At 42.0% G+C, this 22,645-nt stretch overlaps 2 protein-coding genes across 4 annotated transcripts in view; one reads left to right on the top strand and one right to left on the bottom strand.

The window, feature by feature from the left end:
- The window catches only part of Rabep1 (rabaptin, RAB GTPase binding effector protein 1), a 100,139-nt gene extending 79,220 nt beyond the window's left edge, over positions 1-20,919 (top strand). For both annotated transcript variants that reach the window (XM_085695224.2, XM_085695223.2), the window contains 6 exons: positions 3,020-3,160; positions 9,702-9,891; positions 10,466-10,521; positions 12,774-12,872; positions 15,219-15,335; positions 15,694-20,919. In XM_085695224.2, the coding sequence (XP_085551350.1) occupies positions 3,020-3,160; positions 9,702-9,891; positions 10,466-10,521; positions 12,774-12,872; positions 15,219-15,335; positions 15,694-15,795 (705 nt within the window). In that variant the 3' untranslated portion in view covers positions 15,796-20,919. The remainder of the gene's footprint in view (positions 1-3,019; positions 3,161-9,701; positions 9,892-10,465; positions 10,522-12,773; positions 12,873-15,218; positions 15,336-15,693) is intronic.
- The window catches only part of Nup88 (nucleoporin 88), a 27,938-nt gene continuing 23,708 nt past the window's right edge, over positions 18,416-22,645 (bottom strand). For both annotated transcript variants that reach the window (XM_048448577.2, XM_048448578.1), the window contains exons 11-17: positions 20,761-20,919; positions 20,193-20,318; positions 20,015-20,080; positions 19,829-19,909; positions 19,501-19,627; positions 19,271-19,389; positions 18,416-18,645 (exon numbers count right to left, since the gene is read on the bottom strand). In XM_048448577.2, coding sequence (XP_048304534.1) covers positions 18,582-18,645; positions 19,271-19,389; positions 19,501-19,627; positions 19,829-19,909; positions 20,015-20,080; positions 20,193-20,318; positions 20,761-20,919 — 742 coding nt within the window. In that variant the 3' untranslated portion in view covers positions 18,416-18,581. The remainder of the gene's footprint in view (positions 18,646-19,270; positions 19,390-19,500; positions 19,628-19,828; positions 19,910-20,014; positions 20,081-20,192; positions 20,319-20,760; positions 20,920-22,645) is intronic.

Raw genomic sequence — 22,645 nt, 5'->3', positions numbered from 1 at the left:
TGGCTGACGTCTATGTCTCTGCCTTTCCTCTTCCCAGAATTCTCTTAGCCTGATCACTCAGCTTTTACTTCCTGCCTGGCTATTAGCCTGTCAGCATTTTATTAAACCAATATGAGTGACAAATCTTTACAGGGTACAAGAGCATTATTCCACAACATGTATGTCTGATTTGTGATGGACTCTTGGGAACTAAGGTGTAGACACTGTGATGTTCCCAAGCTTGTGTTTCCTAGGAGTGAAGGTGTCCTCTGTGACTAGAATATTCTTTTTACATCCTTAGGTTAACCAGTTGTCCCCCAAATTTTTTAAAAAGATTTTTATTTATTTATTATATATACAGTGTTCTGCCTTCATGTATCCCTGCAGGCCAGAAGAGGGCGCCAGATCTCATGGATGGTTGTGAGCCACCATGTAGTTGCTGGGAATTGAACTCAGGACCTCTGGAAGAGCAACCAGTGCTCTTAACTGCTGAGCCATCTCTCCTGTCCCAATAATTATAATTTTTAACTTTCATTTTGAAACCCAAGAACCAATCAGAAATTATATATTACATTTTTTTTGTCATTTTAGTCTTCTTTAAATTAACGTAGTACAATACCCCATCTCTTAAAAATTCCGTTAACGCTGGGTGGTGGTGGCTCATGCCTTTAATCCCATCACTTGGGAGGCAGAAGCAGGCGGATCTCTGTGAGTTCGAGGCCAGCCTGATCTATAAGAGTTAGTTCCAGGACAGACTCCAAAGCTACAGAGAAACTCTGTCTTGAAAAACAAAACAAAACAAAACAAAACAAAAAAGCCATTAACATTTCTGAATGGTTTAACGTGGTTGTTTTACTCAGAATGTTTTAGGTTAATGTTCTGTAAAATGTATCTGATTGTTTCCTCATGATTTAGTGGAGGTCAGACATTTTGACAGAAATACTGCACAGATGGAGTTCTTTAGTGGTCAAGTCCTATCACAACAATGATGGGTGTTCCAATATTGGTGATTACTTGGTGAAGTTGGAGACACAGTAGTTCCAGAACATAAATGTTGCCATTAGCAGTGAACTCACTAAATAGGCCCACTGTTTCTTTGTGGTTGTTTCTGCCCTTAGAATATATCCAGGTAAGGAGTAGTCTAAGGTGCGTGGGACCTAAGAGGTATTCGAGTTCGGCTTTGTGATTATTGTCACTACACTATCTACTATCTAGGGGTCTTGATCAGGTTAAAGAATTAAAAGACAGGAAAAAATAATCTTGATTTCTGCAGATGACAGCTAGAAAATTCTCAAATAGACCTAAGTAAAAAAAAATTAAGACATCACGTTCTTTTCTTTTCTTTCTCCCATATCCAGAAGGTAACAGGATGGTAATATTTAGTTCCTAAGTGGATTTGTTCCTAGATTTAGGGTCAGAAGCTAAGTCCTAGCAGCCCTAACAGGTGACATTTGGCCAGCCATTCTCAATAGTTCAATTAAAGACATAGTTAACATTGAAAAGTTTGGGTTAGGAGGATGGCTCAATTGCTAAAATTTTCGCTGTACAGTTTAGATCCATAGTTACCCACATAAAAGTCTTGTGTGGTAGCAGGTATGCCTCTGTAACCATATTCAGGGATGGGGAGTAATTGGCATGTGCAGAGATGTGCTGATCTCTGAAACTCATTGGCCAGCCAGGCTTAGGTTTAGTGAGAGACACCCTGTCTTTGACTTTAGGTAGAGGAGTCTGGGGAGATGGCTCAGAGGTTAAGAACAATGGCTGCTCTTCCAGAGGTCCTGAGTTCAATTCCCAGCAATCACATGGTGGCTCACAACCATCTATAATGGGATTCGGTGCCCTGTTCTGGTATGTAGGCATATATGCCAAAATACTGTATATATAATAAGTAAATAAATCTTAAAAAATAAAACCAAACCCTTTTTTTTAAAAGAAGAAATTTAGGTAGACTTAAGGTAGAGAGTGTTTAAGGACACTTAATTTTGACCTCTGAACTCTGCATACATGTGGCATATGCGTGTGAATCATGCACATTGTATACATAATAATAACATTGCTTAAGACTCAAGGGCTGGAGATATGACTAATGATAAAGCTGTTTCAGCCAGTGGCTTAGCAGAGCAAAGCTAGGCGGGAAATCCGAACAGAGATATAGAGAGAAAGTAGACAGAGTCAGGGAGATACCATGTAACAACTGAAGGAGGACATTCCGGAACCTTCCCTATAGGCCACAGCCTCATGGCAATGGATCCTCTGTGTTGGGTGTTGGTGAAGGAGTGGTGTAGAGGCTTGAGGCAGAATCTTATGTTGCTCAGGCTGACCTTTAAATTTCTATCCATCTGAGTCTTACTTGATCTCTGAATCCTATGCCTGGGCCTTCTGGGTGCTGGGACCATGGGCATCTTAAGAGAAACCCTAGATCCTTTTGAAGACATGTAGACTGAGGCTGCTCAGCTCTTCACTTGCTCCTGGATGCTAATACTGTATATGCAGTGGGTGTAAGGGAAGATGAAGGTATTGCCTTTTCCATTCTTCTGTGGAATACTTGTTCTTGCTTGTGTCAGCCATTTCCATTGATCTACAGAATCTGGTCCCACTGTGTTCTTGGAGACAAGAAGCTGAATGTTTTTGAATTGCTGGTAGGATCAGTATAGAATGAACTCCCATGCGTGTCTCATTGCCTGACTCTTGCTGAATTGATAGAAAGGATGCAAATAAAAAGAAAATGGGGTAGTGCTGCTGGAGTGTGAAATGGCTCTGCAGGGGAAGACGCTTGACCTTAATATACATGGAACCCAAAGAATGGTATCCACAAAGTTGTCCTGATCTTCACATATACATGCTGTGGCACACACATATCCACATCACAATAAATGTAAGTTATGAGCTATGTGTATGTTTTTAGGAGTCTTACATAGTTTTATTATATTACCGCCCCATCCTCATGTGTCATTTTATTTGGTCTTGTTTTTCTCTGATTTGGTTTTTACAAAACTGAATTTACCTTCCTAGCTGTGATTAGCATCTGTTTCTGTTTTAGGCGGTGCTGATGCAGTCACGTGAACAGGTTTCAGAAGAGCTCGTGAGGTTACAGAAAGACAATGACAGCCTCCAGGGAAAGCATAGCTTGCACAAGTCGTTACAGCTAGCAGAAGACTTCATTCTCCCAGATACTGTGGAGGTAATGTATTTGCACATCATCAAAAACACACAAAAGGTGTACTTTTTAAAATGGTTTTAAATTCTTTAAAAAGAACTTTATTCTTATGCCAAATACTTTCATTTTTAAAAATGTGATTCATCCTGTAGCATAGTGATACGTGAAACCACATCAGTCTGTTAAAAGGGTCTCAAGAATTTATTTAAGTAAACACTTGCTGATACAGAACAGATTAGATGCTGCTGTGATCCAGCTGCTGATCAAACCGCTCCTCCCTTCGGCCCCAACCACCTAAGCAAGCAAGCTAAAAAGTCACGAATGCAGACAAGACCACATACTAGGGCTCATAACCCCCAAAAACCATTAGCTAAAGGGATCAAAATCCCACAACAGCATAGTGATAGGTAAATGTCAGTTTTAAAATTTGTCTTTTAAATATTGTCTGAGTATGTAGTACAGTTCTAGCCTCAAACTTGAGATCCTGCCGCTGTCCTCCCCAGTGGTGGGATTGCAGCTGTGGGCTGCCACACTCCCCCGCTTGAGAGTATTTCCATCACTGCATAAAGAAACCTCCGTCGGGGTTGGAAAGATGGTTCAGTGGTTAAGAGCACTGGTTGTTCTTCAGAGAACCTGGGTTTGATTTGTCTGTATGTTCAGTTCTAGGCACCACTTCTGTGTGTACTGACATACATGTAAGCAGAAATCCCATACACATTAAAGAAGAAACCCCAGACCAACCAACCAACCAGACAAACAGTAATCTCTCCTTACACTTCAGGGATTGTTTCTATTCCCCTTATTCCCAATCTGGGGAACTAATGGCTTGCCTTCTGTCTGTAAATATTTCCTTCTAGTCTTTTGTATTTCCCTTGGCTTTCATTAGCATGTTCTCAATATTTTCCATGTTGTAGCAAATATTGACCTTTAATTATTTTCTATGGCTGAATAATAATACTGCATTGTAGCTAGACAGTGGTGACTCATGCCTTTAATCTCAGCATTTGGGAAACAGTGGCAGGTGGATCTCTGTGTAAATAAATAATAATACTGCATTGTATAGATGTTTTGTTTATTCACCTGTTGGTGGACATGTAAGTCATTATCAGTTGTGAATATCCATGTACAGGGTCTAGTAAGACATGTCTTCATTTCTCCTGAATATATCTCTAATAGTATAGAGTTTCTGTGTCATATGAGAACTTGGATAATTTTGGTGATATGTGTGGAACTATTCAATTGTTTCATTTTTTAATTAGTATATATTAATTATGCAACAGTGGGCTTCATTGTGACATTTTCATACACACATATATGTAGTGTACACTGATCATGTTTTGTCATAGACCATCCCTTATCCCCACTTCTACTGGTCTTTCTCTTCTTCCCAAATAATCTTCTTTCTTTCTTCATGTTTTGAAAAAAATCTAGCCGGGTGATGGTGGCGCACACCTTTAATCCCAGCACTTGGGAGGCAGAGGCAGGTAGATCTCTGTGAGTTTGAGGCCAGCCTGGTCTCCAGAGTGAGATGTAGGACAGGTCGAGCTTTTACACAGAGAAACTTTGTCTCAAAACACCAAAAAAACAAAGCATCTAGATTTCTGACATGAGAGACAACATTCAGTATTTGTTTTTCTGAGTCTAGCTTATTTTCCATAGTATGATGATCTCCATTTCTATCAGCTTTCCTTCATATAAGATAATTTTACTCTTCCCTGAATGGACTGGCACATTTTCTTTATTTATTGAGTACTTATGATAAAAAGCTTGCTAAGAGTAATAGTGCTGCAGTAAACATGGGTTGTTCTAGTGTTCAAAGGATTTGATCCCACAGGGGAACACCCAGGAACAACACTATTGGATTATTAATTCTTTTGTTTTTGGTGGGTTTTTTTAAGACAAGGTCTTACTATATAGCCCTGGCTACCCTGGAACTCACTATGTAGACCAGGATGGCCTTGGATTCACAGAGATCTTCCTGCCTCTGCCTTCTGAATAATGTCAGTAAGGCCTGTGTCACCATGTCCAGCCTAAATTTGTCTGTTTTTTTGTTTGTTTGTTTGTTTGTTTGTTTTGAGACAGGGTTTCTCTGTGTTTGACTCTGGCAGGCTGGCCTCAAATTCACAGAGATATGCTTGCCTCTGCCTCCTGAGTGCTGGGATTAAAGGTGTGTGCCACCACCATCTGGCCTAAATTTGTTTTTGAAGAGAGAGCCTCTGTATTGTGATGTTCACAGTAGTTGAACTAATGTACATTCTTACCAAAATTGTTTTAAGGATCTGTTTTTCCTTATATCCATGTCAACATTTACTGGATGGTCTTATTGGTCTTGCCTTTTTTTTATTTTTATTTTTTTTTGGAATCCTAGCGCTGGGGACACAGACACAGGAGGGTCCTCCTGGCTCACTGCCAACCAGTCTAGCCAGAGTGATGGGCTCCAGGTTCAGTGAGGAACCTTGTTTCAAAAGAATAGAGCTCTAGAGATTACGACAGTTAACCTGCCATCAACCTCTGGCCTCCACAAGTGCACATGCACTTGTATATAAACATGTACACTCAAACAAAATGATCATACTTCACCATACTACAGGTCTACAGGTTTTATCCATAAACTATAAGCCAAATTACATTAAATGGAAAAAAAAACTAAAAGCATGTACTATAACATCAGGAATGAGACAACGGCATCTACTCTCTCCAATGTTACTCATCATAGTGATGAGTACATCACTATGCTTAACTCTTTAATTAACTAGTGCTTAATTCTTTTTTTTTCTTCATTTTTTGTTTTTTTGAGACAGGGTTTCTCTGTGTAACAGTCCTGGCAGTCCTAGAACAAGCTCTTGTAGACCATGCTAGCTTCAAATTTACAGAGGTCCGCCTGTCTCTGCCAGACTTTGCCTTTAGCTCAGTGCTGGAGATCCAAGTGCGGGTCCTCATGCTGTGTAGCATGTGTTGTACTAACTGGACTATCTTTCCAACCCTCTATTCTAGGTTTAAATAGGATGTTTATTGTGAAAGTATTTAATTTTCTTAAAAGCCCTTTCTATAGCTGTTGAATGCTCGTGTGATTTTTTATCTTTGATTCTCTTCATGTGCTATATTATATGTTATTGATTTGCATATGTTGTTGAATTTGATTTGTTTATTTTTGTTTTTGTGTATATAGATGTTTTGTTTGTATGTATGTCTGTATACTGTGGAGGCTTCAAGAAGGTGTCAGAGCCTCTGAGACTACAGTCATAGACAGTTTTGAACCACTTAGTGGATGCCGCGAGTCAAACCTGGGTTCTTTGGAAGAGCAGCCTGTGCTCTCACTGCTGAGGCATCTTTCCAGCCCCCAAAAGGAACTCTTTTATTTATTTACTATCTTGTGTGTATGAATGTTTTGCCTGAATGTATGTTTCTGTATCACATGCATGTCTGGTGCCTTCAGAGGTCATAAGAGGGTGTCGTAGTCCCTGGATTGGAGTTACTAGGTTATGTACCACATTGGCATTAGGAATCAAACTCTGGTCCTTTACAAGAGCAATACATGCTCCTAATCACTTAGCCAGCTTTCTAGCCATTTGTATTTTACTGAGGACTTTTACATTTGTGTATCAAAGTAATTGATCTATAGTTTTGACTTCTTTTTTTCTTTTTAATGTTCTTACCTGGTTTTAGTATCAGGGTAATACTGGTTTTGTGGACTGTGTTTGGGAGGTTTCTTTCTTTCTGCTTTAGGGATAGTTTGTGGAACATTGTTATTTTTCTTGCAGGTCTGGTAGAGTTCTGCAGTGATTTTCCTCTTCAGAGCTTTCTTTTCTGGGAGACTGTCCTGACCTCAGTATTTGTCACAGATCTGCTGAAGTTGCTTCTGTTCTTGGTTCAGTTTGGGTGTGTCATAAGCCTCTCTGAATTTATCCATCTCTTTCAGTCTTCCCAGTCCACTGGAATTTAAGTTAAAAACTTTCCCTAGTGGTCTTCTGGATATTAGTAATGACCGTTGTAATATCCCCTTTTCATCTCTAATTTTGAAATTTGGGTGATTTTTTTTTCTCCCTCTGGGTTACTTTAGCTAAATGCTTACTAATATCATATCTCCTCCCTCCCTCCCTCCCTCCCTCCCTCCCTCCCTCCCTCCCTCCCTCCCTCCCTCCCTCCTTCCTTCCTTCCTTCCTTCTTGATTTTTGAGACAGGGTCTCTCTGTATAGCCCTAGCTGTTCTGGAACTCACTTTGTAGACCAAACTGTTCTCAAACTCACAGAGATTCGCCTGCCTCTGCCTTCCAAGTGCTGGAGTTAAAGGCATGTGCTACCACTGCCTTATTCTTTTCAAAGAACAGATTTTATTTATTATCTTTTATATTTTCTTAATCTCCATTTCATTAATTTCCACCTTGATCTTTAGTGTTTCTTTGTATCTACTAATCTTGGGTTTGGCTTGTTCTTGTTTCTTAGGACTTGACATGTGCTATTAGATTATTTGAGATCTTTCTGATTGTTTAATATAGACACTCATAACTATGAGTTTCCCTCTTAGGCTTGCTTAAGGTGATTAGGAGGTCAGAAGTGGCTGGGAGTGGGCGTGGCTAGTCCTTAAAGGCACCGCAAAGGATTAACAGGCTCTCCTCTCTGATGAGCTCTCCTCAAAGCTCTCATCACTTGCTTCCATACAGTCAGTTTCAATTAGTGTGAGGAGTTGCCTGAAGCCAATGGCAGAGCCAAGTAATTAACACCGAAAGCTCTGCATCTGTCTGTCCTTCACTTTCACTCCATCTCCTTTGAACAGGTGTTTTAATAACTGCACAGACCATTGTTCCTGAGATGGGAACTTTCCCCTGACCCTGCCGATCCTGGAGCCTCCTTACACTGAGGACGCTTGTCCTTCCAGTTCTCAAAGTGGCAGGCTTCTCTGTCCTTCTTAAGTGGATCCTTTGTCATTCTTCAACCCCACGTTGGGCACCAAAATGTGGCGGCACAGGTGTGGATTTCTGTGGATCCGCTAAAAGAAAGCTCAGAGATAATCGAGAATGAACTTATTAGACTTTTGCGGCGGCAGAGGCCACCAGCCTTGGTGAGCTGAAGCAACCATGTGTGGCTGCTGCTGCTCCTCCTCCTTTTTTTTTTTAATCTGGGCTGGTGAGAAGCCTTAGTAGGTAAGGGCTGCCTGCTGCCAAGTCTGCCAGACAGAGTCCCTAGGACTCACATGTGCTGGAAGGAGAACGTCACCTTACACGTGCCATAAGCCAGGGCCTGTACACTTATGTGTGTAACATAAAATAATGAATGAAAATTGTTGTTTAAAACTATTTGAAAATTAAATATGAGTTGGGTATGGTGACTTGGCCTTTTAATTCCAACATTTAGGAGGCTTGTGTGTCTAAGGCGCTAGTACTACATAGTAAGGCCAGTCTGCACTACACGTGAGACTCTGTCTCAAATAAAAAATTCAAGTGAAACATAAATTTATCTTTTATAAGTTTCTTGTTGTCTTGTCTATCCCTAAATCCTATCAGAGTTACATTCTATGTAGCTTTTCTCTGTGTACATGTTAATGTCACTACAGTGGTTTTGTTGTGTTTCACTTTTAAAGACGCAGTTGTTGATCATGCCCCATTGCCCACAGGCTCGCCCAGGCCTGCACTCTCAGGAACGCTCTTGATCCTTTCTTAACTGGTAACTACTGATAAAGAAGACTTGAGACTTGTGCCTTTGTTGTGAACTTTAAATGATGTCACCACCACCTTCATCTCTGGTAAAACTTTCCTTTTCTTGCTGGAAAGTTTTTGTGTTCTGTTCTCTAGAGAATTTTTATTTCTAGATTTAAAAGCTATCTAAGATGAACATGGTGGTGCTTGCCTGCAATCCCAACACTCTAGAGACTTGAGGCAAGAGTTCATGAATCTGAAACTAGTCCAGGCCAGCTGGTGCAACATACCCAAGCCCCATCCCCTAAAATCTAGGTAAATGTAATTAATTAGGAAGCTATTTGGGAATGCCATTTTGGGTTTGCTTTAGGATATGATTACATTTCTAGAAGATTTAAAATTTTGGGGGAAAAAAGCCAGGTGTGGTGGCATACTTGGAGACAAAGACAGGTGGAGTTCTGTGAGTTGAGGCCAGCCTCTCTAAACAAAACACACTGGTGGGAAGCATATAAGCTTGTCACCTCAGAAAGCCTTTCTTGTGGGGCCAGGAGGTCATTACTTCCTGATACAGTACTTTGCCTAAGGAGATTTTTCAGTGAGAGTTTGACTGTGTGAACAGGTAAGTTCAATGTATTTTATCCTGAGTTTACACTTTTTCCTGAGTTTTTTTCTTTCTATCTTCATAAAGTCATTCTTCCTAGTGAATTTGTGTGGAAAGTTACATAACATTTTTTTTTCTGCACATATAACGGCTTTGTGGGGAAAATTCACAACACAATTTTCCGGCCATGTTAGATGTTTATATGCAAAGACGTGTGCTTTCACAACACTGTGGTCATCGACAGTCACAGTCTAAGTATTTGAATCATGTGGAACAAATCTCCAGTTTTTCTCACCTTCACAAATCCAGTAACCTCTGTGTACTGAATGCAGGTGCTCCAGGAATTTGTGTTAAAATACCGTGAGAACATCATTCATGTGCGGACAGCAGCAGACCACAGGGAGGAGAAGCTGAAGGCTGAAATACTGTTCCTAAAAGAACAGATCCAAGCAGAACAGTGTTTAAAAGAAAACCTTGAAGAGACTCTCCAGCTGGAAATAGAGAACTGCAAGGAGGAAATAGGTGAGAAGAAAGTGTCGCTTGGGGACTGGGGGTGTAACTTTGTTGGTGAGGTCCTTGGCTGGGTACAGGATGGTCAGAAGAAGTTCAAGGCTAGTCAGGACTGCAGGAGACCCTATCTCAAAGAGCAAGCTAACAAACAGTAAATAACCCTGAGATAATGCATGACTGTGGGTATGGAAAGCAGAAGTATAGGAAAGAACCTTTGTCCTAGGTGTTCAGATGGACAGTGGCTGTGAATGCCCTCCCCCCACATTCTTTCTGAGCTCTGATGGTAATGGAGCCAAAGGCCACCGGGTGACAGGGTCAGATGGGCAGCATTTCTTTACAGAACTTTATTGCTAACATTGCTTTCTTACAGTTAGGTATAGATACTAGGTAGAAATTTAGGTTGCTACAAAGTGTGCATGTGTAGTTGATCTTTCCCTGAGCTTGGTTATAAGGTCAGTTCTCTGGGACAGTTTGAGAGAGAGCACTTTCCTCTATAGTGTATCTCTGACTCCTTTGGGGACATTTTAAGGGGGAAAAAATGATAAAAATAATAAATGATTGCTAATATTTCTCCCTTTTGTCCTAGCTTCCATTTCTAGCCTAAAAGCTGAATTAGAAAGAATAAAGGTTGAAAATGGACAGGTGAGTCACAAGTTTAATTCTGTCAACACGCTGGTTGCTTATTAAATCCTGTGCTAGAACAAAGAAATGAAGATAGCTGAGGCATAGTCCCTGCTTTTAAGAAACTTCTGCCTGTGGGAACAGAATGGGTAGCCTGGCGTGGTCCTCCCTGACTGATGCATGTGGTGATGGGCAGAGTATAGATGCAGAGGGACATCAGCCTGCCGAGGTCCTCCGTGACTGATGCACTGCAAGTATGGGTAGGATCATACTCACAGGACGTGATACTTCCTCACTGCCCTTAACAGGGTGGTAGATGAACCCATGCTACTCCCTAGCCTCTGGGTCCTTGACTCAAAAGACCTTTGCCTCCAGTAGCTGCCCTGCTTGGCATGCTTCTGTACCTTCTCATTCTAACTCCAGTCTCTTCCTGTTTTACTCGAGTGCCTCTTCCAGTTCCCAAAACTTGAAGCAACAACTTCCAGGCTTTCTTTTTTTTCCTCCTGAGCTGCACCTCACTTGACTTACAGGGCTCTTTAGTTGGCTTCCAGCCCACACTCTTGCACCCTTATGTCTTCTTTTGCTGCCCTCACTCAACTGTTGCCCATTTCTGGATTAGGCCTGTTGTTCCAAAAAGCCAATGCTCCCAGAATTGGTGGCATCTCAGGCCCTTGCTGCCGTGGGCTCCAGTGTCCCTAGGCACTCTGCCATTTATCTGAGCTGTGTCTCTTGCATTCTTCACAATAGCTCTTTAGTTACTTTCATCTCAGCCTTCTCTGCTCAGTCGTTAGACAGGGCCGCTTGTAGCCCAGGTTCCGGTTACCTGCCCTCCTACTTTATTATCAGCCTTCTCTTTGAGATAAAATGATGACCTGTTTCTCACCATAGTGTAATGCTGATAGGTGCTTTCACTGGCCCCTGTGTTCTCTAGCTTTGGCCGTCTACCTCTTGATTGATCCCATTGTGTACACAATTGCCCAGCTATTTCCCATTAAGAGGGAAAAAATAAGATTGATGTGGGACTCACATCTGTAGTTCTAGCACTCAAGAAGCTGAAGATTCAAGTTTGAGGCCAGCCTGTGGTACATAGGAAGATGGCCTTTCGAAAGAAAAAACAAAACAAAACATAGTTTCTCCTTGAATTATACTACTCTGCTAAGTCATTATTTTTCCAAGGTTCTTGAAAGAGTGCTGCCCTCAACCTGACCTCCCCAGCAGTCTCTACAGTCGGCCTGTTTCCCTCTGCTAGGGTCTCTAGGGCACACTCGAGATGACCGGGGCTCAGACCTGGGGTGCAGCTCAGTAGAAGAGTGCTTTCTTAGCACTGAAAAAGAGACGCCAGGCTCATGTGCTGCGTTGTTCCTCCCTGCCAGTTTGGGTTCAGACTTTACTTTTTACTTTTTTTTGGTGGTTCTGGGAATTGAATTCATTTGTATTCATTTGTAGCTCTGTCCTGAGATATGACTTTTCACTGGCCTGTTGTCACAGCCTGACTTGTTTCCTAAGAGACCTCTGGTCTGGAGCCGGTTCCAGTTCCTCTCTCTATTGAAGCCAGGCTGTCTCAGTGTTTTTGAAGTCTTCAGCAGTTGAGGACAAGTCCTTAGTGCAGAGGTCTCTCACAGTTCCACACTGCTGCAGGCGGCCAGAGCTCACCGTCCTTGGGCAGGGCAGCCATTCTGTTTTTAGAACATCTCTTTACTTTCTTTACCTTGTCACCCATCGCTTCCCCTGTGAAAATGTTAATCCATGCTGGCAGTGCAAAGAGAGGAAACAGGAAAACCTCAGGTTCAAGGCCTGCCTAGGCTACAGAGCTCAAAACCAGCCTAAACAACAACAACAAAAAGCAAGATCCTGTTTCAAAAGGAGTTGTGCGTGGAGATGATAGCATGCTTGCCTAGCCTCTGAGACCCCAGGTTCAATCCCCAATACTAAAAGTAAAAGTCAGCCATCATCTTTTCTAGAAAATACTGTCTAAATTTTCTCCCTGAATTAAATGCTGATCCCTTTATGTTGATATGCATTAGTTATTTCCCTGTCTGTTTCTCCTGACTTCTCAGTTTCAGGCCTTAGAATTAGAACATGATAGGTACCTAATACAGAGAGAGGTAAAGACCAGGTTTGGAAGAACAAGAAGAATCTATACTCTGAAGCTTTAGAAGAGCATTCCAGGCACAGCCAAGAGCAAACCTGAGTCTGGGCACAGTACTCTGGGTTGCAGACACCTTCAAAATTTCTGTGGATTTCAGTTTTCCCTTTTGATTGCCTTTTCACAGTTGGAGTCTACATTAAGAGAGAAGTCACAACAACTTGAGAGTCTCCAAGAAATAAAGGTTAATTTAGAGGAACAGTTGAAGAAGGAAACTGCTGCTAAGGTAATTATGTTTATTGGTCATTTAATTTAAAAAACAAGGCTAAGATAATGACAGCACAGACCTTTAATCCTAGCACTAGGAAGGCAGAGGTAGGTAGATCTCTGTGAGTTCAAGGCCAGTCTGATCTACCTAGTGAGGCCCTTTCTTAAGCAAACAAAAATTACAAAAAACAAAGGTGCTAGGGAGATGGCTTAGTGGTTAAGAGCACTGGCTACTTTTGCTCTGGACTAGCATTCAGTTCCCAGCACACAGTGGTGGCTCACAACAGTCTGTAATTCCACTTCCAGATTTGACATACTTTTTGGTGCACACATTGCGCACATACACATATACAAACAACCACTTATATGTACATAATGCTATAAACATATATTGAGCCTAACTTGGACAGTGTTCTGCTGGAAGCATTCCTCTGAGCTGGGTGTAGGCCTGCCTGCAGTTCCTGTTACTGGAGGCCAAGGCAGGAAGATTGCTAGTTCAGAGGCCTTAAAAAGGCTACCAGGTAGTTTAAGGCCAACTTTGGCAACTTAGTTGGAGTGTTTCTTTTTTAAAAAAAAATAAAAATTGAAAAGGTGGAAAAAAGGATGGAAAAGGTGGAGTAGGGACTCGATGTAGTCTAGTGGTAGTGTGCTTGCCTAGCGTGTGTGAGGGTCAGTCCCCAGAGATGGAAGGAGGAGGAACTGTTTGGAAAACGTTACTCCATTCCATCCCTGTATCAAATGCTAAGACTGCTTTGAAGCAGATTTCCAGATTATCTTGAGTTTGTATAGAATACAAATGTACATGACTGCTTATGGTGGACATTGCCTAGACATGGTTTTAATGAGTTGTGTTGGCGGTCTGTAGATTCTTGTTTTTAGAAAAAGGCTTCCATGATTTTCAGTAAGGAAGGCTGGAGGTGGCTGAGGCTGAATGGCTCATATTAATTCAATGTTTGATCCTAGTAATTGTCAGAGGAAATTCCCTTTTAAATCTCTGTCCGTGTTACTATGACAGCTGTTGATCTTTGAATACATTTCTTATCCTGGTTTCATACCTAGAGCAAGTAACCTACCCAACTGGCACTGTTGCCCTATGGAAAGAGAGAATGGGTTGGGGAAACAGATCAGCAGGTAAAGGTGCTTGCTGCCAAGCTGGATAACTGGCATTTGATCCTTGGGGCTCACATAGTGGTAGGAGAGAACCAGCTCTCTGGTAAGGTTGTCCTCCTGATTGTCATCTGTGAGTGTTTCCCTAGCCACCCTACTCCACACACAAATGGAAAAGAGGTACTGGGAGTAGGAATAAAGCTCAACTGGTAGAGCATTTGCCTGGCACTGCAGAAAACTGGGTGTGTTGGCACAATCTGTAATCTCACAAGAAAGATAGAGACAGGTGGATCAGAAATTAAAGCTCATTTTCAGCTACAATAGAGCAAGTGCAGGGGCTGGTTTGGGCTACAGGAGACCTTGTCTTAAATAAAGGTGGGAACCAGTGAGGCAGCTAGAGGTACATGCTGCCAAGCCCGAGTTTAATCCCTGGGGCCCACATGGTGAAAAGAGAGCTGACTCCAGCAACTTGTCCTGTGACCACCACTTCTGTGCTGTAGCATGCACACACACAAACACACATGCGCCCAATCAGTAGAAAAATAAAAATGTAATTAAAAAATACTAACAGAAAGGAATGTATAAGCCAGGGTGGTCAGGGTCATCACAAGGTAACTCATAGAAGCAATTGGCTTGTTCATGGGAGCTCAGACTATGACAGAGTAGGAAGCCTGCATAGAACCGGCCTAGGCCCTCTGCATATGTGATGGTCATGTGGCTTGGTCGACTTGTGGGACTCCTAGCAGTGGGGGCGGGGCCTGTCCCTAACACTTTGGCTACCTTTGGGAACCTGTTCCTAATGCTGGGTTGCTCTGCCCAGCCTTAATGCAAGGAGAGGAGCTTAGTTCTACTTCAATGTGATATGCCATGCTTTGTTGGCATTCATGGGAGGCCTGCCCCTTTCTGAACAGAGGTGGAGGAGGGGTAGATTGGGGAAGGGGGACAGAGGAGAAGTGGGAGGAGCGGGAGCTGCAGTTGGGATGTAAAAAATGAAAAAAATTAATAAAGATAAAAGATTAATGGAATATGGAGGCATCACTCAGGTCTCTGCTCTAGTAGTAGGAAGAGTTGGGGATATAGCTTAATGGTGCAGGGTGCTTGCCTAACAACAAGCTATGGCTCTGGGTTCAATCCTTAGTACGAAAAAGAAAAAAGAAAAGTTGACAAGTTCCCTGTAGTCAGTAACCAAAATTCCTAAGTAATTTTAGGAAATCTGACTCTTTGGCATTAATCTTCTCTCAAAACTTTTATTTTTTAGGCTACTGTTGAACAGCTCATGTTTGAAGAGAAAAACAAAGCTCAGAGGTTACAGACAGAATTAGATGTCAGTGAACAAGTCCAGAGAGATTTTGTAAAACTTTCTCAGACTCTTCAGGTGAGGTGTTTGGGGAACTGCCATGGCCCTCTGTGGAAGGGGGGCACCAGTGTAGCTGCAGATCTGATTGCCTCTGCCACTACCTCAAATATCTGCTTATCACTCAAGCACAAGCTTGGTCTGTTACAGATTTGGCCCTCTTCTCCTTTCCCTTAAATATAAGTGGGGTAGGCATTGGAGGGGCAGGATACCAATCTGTTATATAGATGGATGAACTTGGTGAATTCTAAAAGTATGGTTTCTTTTTCTTCCTCTTTTCTTCGAAGAGCATAATCTGTGAATTAATCTGTTGCATGCTGACTAGAATGATCAAAGTAGGTAGGCGTCACTTGCACTCATCGCCACATTGTTTCTCCAGGTGCAGTTAGAGAGGATTCGGCAAGCAGACTCCTTGGAGAGAATCCGGGCAATTCTGAATGATACCAAATTGACAGACATTAACCAGCTCCCTGAGACATGACACCCTGGTAGCAGGATTGTAACCTGCATTTTGGGTTTTTAACTCATCTTTAGAATAACATTAATTATTATTTAACTCTTAATGGAAGACGTCACAGCAAAAGGAAGACTGGAGAAATGCAGGTCTGGAGAGAGAAGGCTGCGTGCGCAGGGGCAGCCACAGATGTTTCAGAGGGAACACTAACAGGACACCGGACTCAGTTCCAACGGTGTGGGATCAGATTGGTGCCAGAAACGTGCTGTTTCCTTGCCTGCTTTCTCCAACGTGGATTCCGGAACACATTTCCTGACATGAAAGCAACTTACCCATCGTGTTTGGAATTACGTTTTCAGTTCATACAAACTGGGAGAGAGAAGTTGTTTTTTTTTTTTTTCTGTTTTCTAGGGCTCATCAGTAGCAGTGTTCAGCTAGCAGAGAGGTGTAGTGTGCTGTATGAGTATTTTATATTAAAATATGAAGTGTGAGAGCAGGCCATTGGCTATTGACTGTATTTCCCTCGCTCAGTGCATATTTTTTCTTTCTACCATTTTATCTTCATTGGAGGACCTTAAATGCTACTGAAACTTGCCTGAGAATTATAGGACCATGGCAAAAAAAGAATTCAACAAAATTAGGAGAATCTGAATACTTGGCTGAGGTTGAATTTAAGTTGAATTTAAAGGAAAAAAGCACAAGAAACCTTGGATGCACTTTCTCTGCACACCGGGATGAACTTCCTTGGCCCACAGGTACCATGGCAAAGGAGAACTGGCACCACCTACCCTTTCCAAGTGTTTTAGTTACTGGATCAGTGGAAAAAAATATTAATAAAACAAGCTATGTCTGACATCTAGTACACATGTATAAATCTGCTTATTTTCAGCCTGCCTTAGAGGCATACAAGTGTCACATTTAAGTGGTGATGGCTTACAGATCTTTGTATGTTTGTTTTACAGTTTAGACCTGTGGTGTAAGTGAGCATGCTTACAGTGAAGCTGAGGAAATTTAGTTTAGAATCAACATGTGGAACAGGTTGTTAATCCCAAACAGCTTTAAAGTGGTGCAGAACTCAGAAGCGTGCCGTGTACTGCTCACCAGCTGCAGGCTGTGCTGAGCACCGGTGGACAGCTAGTTATGCATAACTCATGTGGTTCCTAAGTCACAATGCTTTCAAGGAGTGTGAGTGACTTACAGACGTATCGAAAAGAACTAGACTTTTCACACTTGTCTACCACCAATTCATAACATAAAGGGACTTTGTAGTAATGAGTCATCATGAATTTGCCCTCATGAATTTGCTATTTTCTTTTGTAAGTCTTGTGTTCACGATTAAGAATTTAAAAGTAAATACAAATTGCGGGAATAGTGCTAAAGGCTTGCCAAAGCATGGAAACATTAATTGCTTAAAGTCCCCTTGTATACAGCACTACTTGGTTTAAAGAAACAGTATCCTGAGTTAAAGGGATTTTATTAATTATAATATGATTACATTAGGTTTAGGACTAGTCCTTCAGCTCCAAGCTAATTTGTTTTGGATCACTGCTGGCCACAGTGAATGGGAAGTTCATTCTGAACTGTCACTCCCCATGAGCTGTTCTGCTCAGATCAAGCACTTTCTTTTTAGACAAGGTTTCTCTGTAGCTTTGGTGTCTGTCCTGGAACTATCTCTTGTAGGCCAGGCTGGCCTGGAACTCACAGAGATCCACCTGCCTCTGCCTCCCAAGTGTTGGGATTAAAGGTGTGTGCCACCAACCGCCCGCCTTGAGACCAAGCACTTTACAGACTTTTCTCCAGAAGCTGGGGATTGAGCAATAAAGACATCACGATTAGGGGATGTTTATAGTCTGTACTTGGGGCAAATGCAGACTGCTGGAATCCACTCAATGAGAAACACATCCTAGAAGAACAGCCTGTCTGTGGTATGAAATAAACTGCTGCTACACCACCAGGTAGGAAAGAGTCCTTTAAACGTAAGTGTTCTGCATAAATGAGATCTGCTTTAGAAGGTGGAATTCACCAGGAAAGGAAAAATTTGGTTCCATGCACGTCCAGTGCTGGACTCCATCTGTGCAGACCTTTCTCTTGCATGTCTAACCTGGCTTACCTTTACCTGTAACGTACCTTACCATGCAGCTTCTAATTGGCAGTCACTCAGTTGTTTCTAAGCAGGTACCATACTTACCTTTCAGAACTCAAATTGGCAGGTTTGAAAAGATGATCTAAATGTATATGACAGAACACATTTTTCTTTTCCTTTAAGGTGCTAGAACTTGCACCAGAACTCAGTGAGTAGACATGGCTATAGCCAAACTGAGCTCTGAAAGGCAACGATGCCTTTGAGGAAATGCGCCAGCAGAGGACTCTGCAACTGTAGCAACTGTACGTAGATGTTCACCTCTGCTCTGGGCAGACGGCAGGTGTCTGTGTGTTACTGTACTGAAGGCATGTCCTTAAGAGAGTGTTCAAATTAAAAGAGCTGCTACTGAGTAGACTGTGTGGCCTATTCCTTTGCATCCCAGTTTTGGTTCTGCTACTTAAGATGCCACTCTTATTCTTCAGATACAGGACCTGGCAGTGTGCAGCTGAAGCTGTGTCCCAGAATTTTGAAAAATAAATCATAGACATTAATTATAAAGCAAAGTCAAATTTTGAATAAAAATTTATTCAAATTATACAGAACAAAAGGAATAACAAGAATAATCACACCAAAGTTTATTCAAAATGTTTCTTTATAAATTAGATAGTGCTACCTGTTTGTTTTACAGCACAAGTTTGTGAGCCTTCAGTTGTGTTAACTTCAGGTGGTGTTAGAAGTTGACATGATTTCGGATATCATTGATTTGCTTCACCATTTCCCTGATGTGTTCACCCCTGCAAAATCATCAAATGACTCACTTCAAAAAATGGACAAGCCATTAGTATTGAGTTGTAAGATTTTTTTTTCCGCCCCCAACTCTGAGACAGGATTTCTCTCTGTAACAGTCCTGGCTGTCCTGGAACTCTGTACACCAGGCTGGCCTCGAACTCAGAGATCTGTCTGTCTCTGCCTCTTGAGTACTAGGATTAAATTTGTGTGCCACCATGCCCAGGAGTCTAAGGATTTAAACTCTCAGCGTTGCAATAAACTTAAGAATGGCTTTATTAATTATCTCAATAGCTTAAAAAGGTTTCAGGTAGACAGCAGTGGCTTTTTTGTGTGGTGTTGGGAATTGAACTCAAGGCATTTCACATTAGACAGATGCTCTGCCACTGAGCACATCCCCAGGAACACTGCTAACCATGTCCTTGGGACATACTCTTGATTACACAACAAAATTATATAGGAGAGCCGCTGTTTTTCATCCCACCATATTCACTTAAGCCTCTGTCTATCATGCCCCCATTCTGCAGATAAATCCCAGACTCAGGATTCTTATCCAGACAGACAGGCACCTTTTGGTATATTGCCAAGGAAAAATGTCTCACAACAGTAGCTGACTGGAAAACATCAACTTACTCTTCCTTCAGGATGGACTGAATGCACTTTCGCTGGTAGGCACTGAGAGTAATGGTGGGTCTCTGAGGACTCAGCACTTTTTCCATCTTCCGCTGTTGATAGTCTTTTTTCATAGTAACCTTAAGTATCAAACAGAACACAGGTATTTTGACTATGGTTTACCACACACCTTTACAGTATCTATTTTATTTTTCACATTTTACAGAAATCCATTGGCTACCCATTCTCACCTGTTTGATGGCATTGCCTAGATGTCGTAGTTGGTCAGGTATCAGCTGTAACTCTTTCTTCATGTCTCTCTCACTGTCAGAGAGAACCGGGAGCTGAGTATGAAAACTGTGGAGCACTTTCTTCATCCTTAAGGAAAAGGAAATATGGGTTAAGACTGTGAATTATAACTGAAACACGAGTTTGTAATTCAAGAATTCAGTGTCTGAGGAGTTAGGGGACAGTAAGTACTTCAAAGGGTTGGAGTTCTACTCTATTCTACTCTATAGGTGTGTGAACACTGGCAGTACCTGAGCAGGGTGGGAACTGGATGCTTCATGGCCCACTGACCTGTTCATGATATCTTCTTGTTTTTCTTTGGCTTCCTCATACTTGTCAGCTAAGCGCTCCGCCATTTCCCGTAGACTCTTCCTGAGGGAATGAAGAACTCTTGCGGTCATATGATGTGGCACAGCATCCGGAGGGAGATGCAGTTCACTATTCCCCACTGTTTTCTCCTTTGGTTCTGACACCTACCTCTCCTCTCGACAGTAATTGAGATCTTCTAGTTGTTTCCTCTTTTGGTCACATAATAATTTGACCCTTCAAAAATAAGTATTAGTAAAGGTCAAAGGAAAGCCAGGATTCCACAGGTGATCACACTAAGCCAACCCCTAGCAAGGACTAGTGGTGGCTGTTCAACACAGGACACTACCTCCGTTGAATTTCTTCCTTGGCCAGGTCTTGCTTGAGAATGTACTGTTCTCGGAACACTTGGGTGGCTCTGCTGATAAGCTGAAGACACTCCTCGGGAGGGGGAGCCAAATCCTTTTCAGATGATCTTTAGAACAGTTTCTGTCATTATTCTCATTCGCCAGGTAAAATAACCAAACAGACAAATCCTAGCTACATTGGGGGGGGGGGGGTTGTTGGTTGTTTTGTTTTCTGAGACAGAGTTTCTCTCTGTAATAGCCTTGGCTGTCTTGCAACTAGCCTTGGAGACCAGGCTGGCCTCACAGATATCCGCCTGCCTCTGCTTCCTGAGTGCTGGGATTAAGGCGTACACTATCACACTGGCAAGTACTAGCCATCTTATCACATTTGTTTAGCACTTTTTCAGGTGCCACTTCTGACTAACTGATGGGATGTGCCATGTCCCCTCCCATGAACCACAGTTAGGACAGAAAGGGCCGAAAGCAAGGATGAACTCTTAGTAGCAAGCACAAAGCCCCATTTTAAAGAAAAAGCCCATTCTTAAAACTCATATGGCCCAAATCTCATACTTGAGAAATGCGGGGTTGGCGGCACTACGTTGCAAGATGCTTTTAATATGCTTCTCAAAGGAGTCTGGGGTTTCAGCCAGGATGCGCAGTGGAGACTCTGCCACTTCAGCATCTTCTCGGGTACACAGCAGGGGAGGAGATGCTGGGTGGACTGTACTTCTGCAAAACAAACAAGCCCACTCTGTAGCTACTTGTTGCATTACAGGATGTCATCAGCCACACTTAGCCAAAATCCAAGGACATGAGGACCTAAAGTACTACTTTTGTAAAAGTACAAGAACGTGTGTTCTGTCCCAAAAAGTCACCTTGGGAAGTTCCTATCTTGTCATTTGAGAATTTTGGACTCTTTTTAAAAATTCTTTTTGAGCTGGGCGGTGGTGGTACACGCCTTTAATCCCAGAACTCAGAAAGCAGAGGCAGGTGGATCTCTGTGAGTTCGAGGCCAGCCTGGTCTACAAGAGCTAGTTCCAGGACAGGCACCAGAACTACAGAGAAACCTTGTCTCGGAAAAACAAAACAAACAAACAAAAAAATTCTTTTTGAAAAGATCAAGGCAACTCAAATAAGTAAATAAATTCCATAGCCCCTTTCTTGCAAAGGACTCAAGCCAGCACTGTAACACTAACCGCTCCTTTTTGGGGAATAGTTTAGGTTGATAAATGCTGGTCTGAGGTCAGATGACTGTTGTATACTATATTTGCTTCTATATAACTATTTCTAAAAATTACAATCAAGGGCAAGTATTTCCAAAGGCAATTTCTGGGAAAGCTCCGAGGACTGTGGACTTCGGCAGTATGCATCATACTTTGAAGACAACAGTTCAAATTTGGAAGAGCTTTGTAAGCAAGAGTGTTAATATACAGACAATTTGTGTTTTGAACAATTGGCAGAAATATGATTAAAAGGTATCCAGCTCATGAAGCATTTTCTCCCCTCTTTGAGACTTATTTTTTATGTCCAAACAGCGCAACTAGGCTTCAAGAAGCAGAGGCAGGCAGATCTCTGTGAGTTCAAGGTCAGCCTGGTCTACAAAGTCAGTTCCAGGATAGCCAGGGGTACATCAAAAAACCCTTGTCTCAAAAAACAAAACAAAAAATAAATACATCATATGGGTTCTGGGGCTTGAACTCAGGTTGTCAGGGTCAGTGGCGAGCACTCTTACCTACTGAGGCACTCACTGGTCTACTGACAAACATTTTTCTAGTGCCTGTTTCTTTAAAGTTGCTAGAATTTTAATATTTTTTTAAATAAAGCAACATAAAATTTATACCTGTATTATTTTTTTCCTTGTCAAACAATGTATCTGGTCAATCTTTAAAGAGTATGCAAGAATAGAAACTAAATGCAGGCATTTTACACTCAGTATTTAGAAGCACCTACTTTAAATGGACACACCAAGAGACTGGAGAGTCTCACATTTGATACTCCATTGCTTTAGTTCTCATGTCTATTTCTGCATTTATAAAACTTGGCCTTCCAAGGCCAAGTTGAAAAAGAAAATGGTGATTACAACTTAATACATGAACTTAGCTTTAGACTCTTTCCCCAGAGTTGCGTATTTTGATGTCCCTCTGAGGCTGGCACAAAGAGAGATAAATTCAGTGCAGAATTTGGGACCAAAGAGACCTCCTCCTGCATCAGAGCTGTGAGCAACCTGTGAGGTGCAAATCTATGCCTTCTTTTATTACATGGAAATCAGTATGTTCCTTAGGGGGCTTCTCTGATGTGTCCAGGAGGGCATGCAGGAGAACACCTTACATCTGGGCCTGACATGAACCAACATTAAATCCAATCACAACATGTAGTTCAGCACCTCAGTCCCCTCTGCAATTAGGAGAAATCTCTAGCTGGGTGCAGGGAATCAGGCTTGTTGTAATCCCAGATG

Source organism: Myodes glareolus, chromosome 9 (assembly GCF_982192425.1).
Source record: "Myodes glareolus chromosome 9, mMyoGla1.1, whole genome shotgun sequence".
NCBI lineage: Eukaryota > Metazoa > Chordata > Mammalia > Rodentia > Cricetidae > Myodes > Myodes glareolus.
The sequence above is the reverse complement of the archived record's forward strand: the minus strand, read 5'-3'. Positions and strand labels throughout refer to the sequence as shown.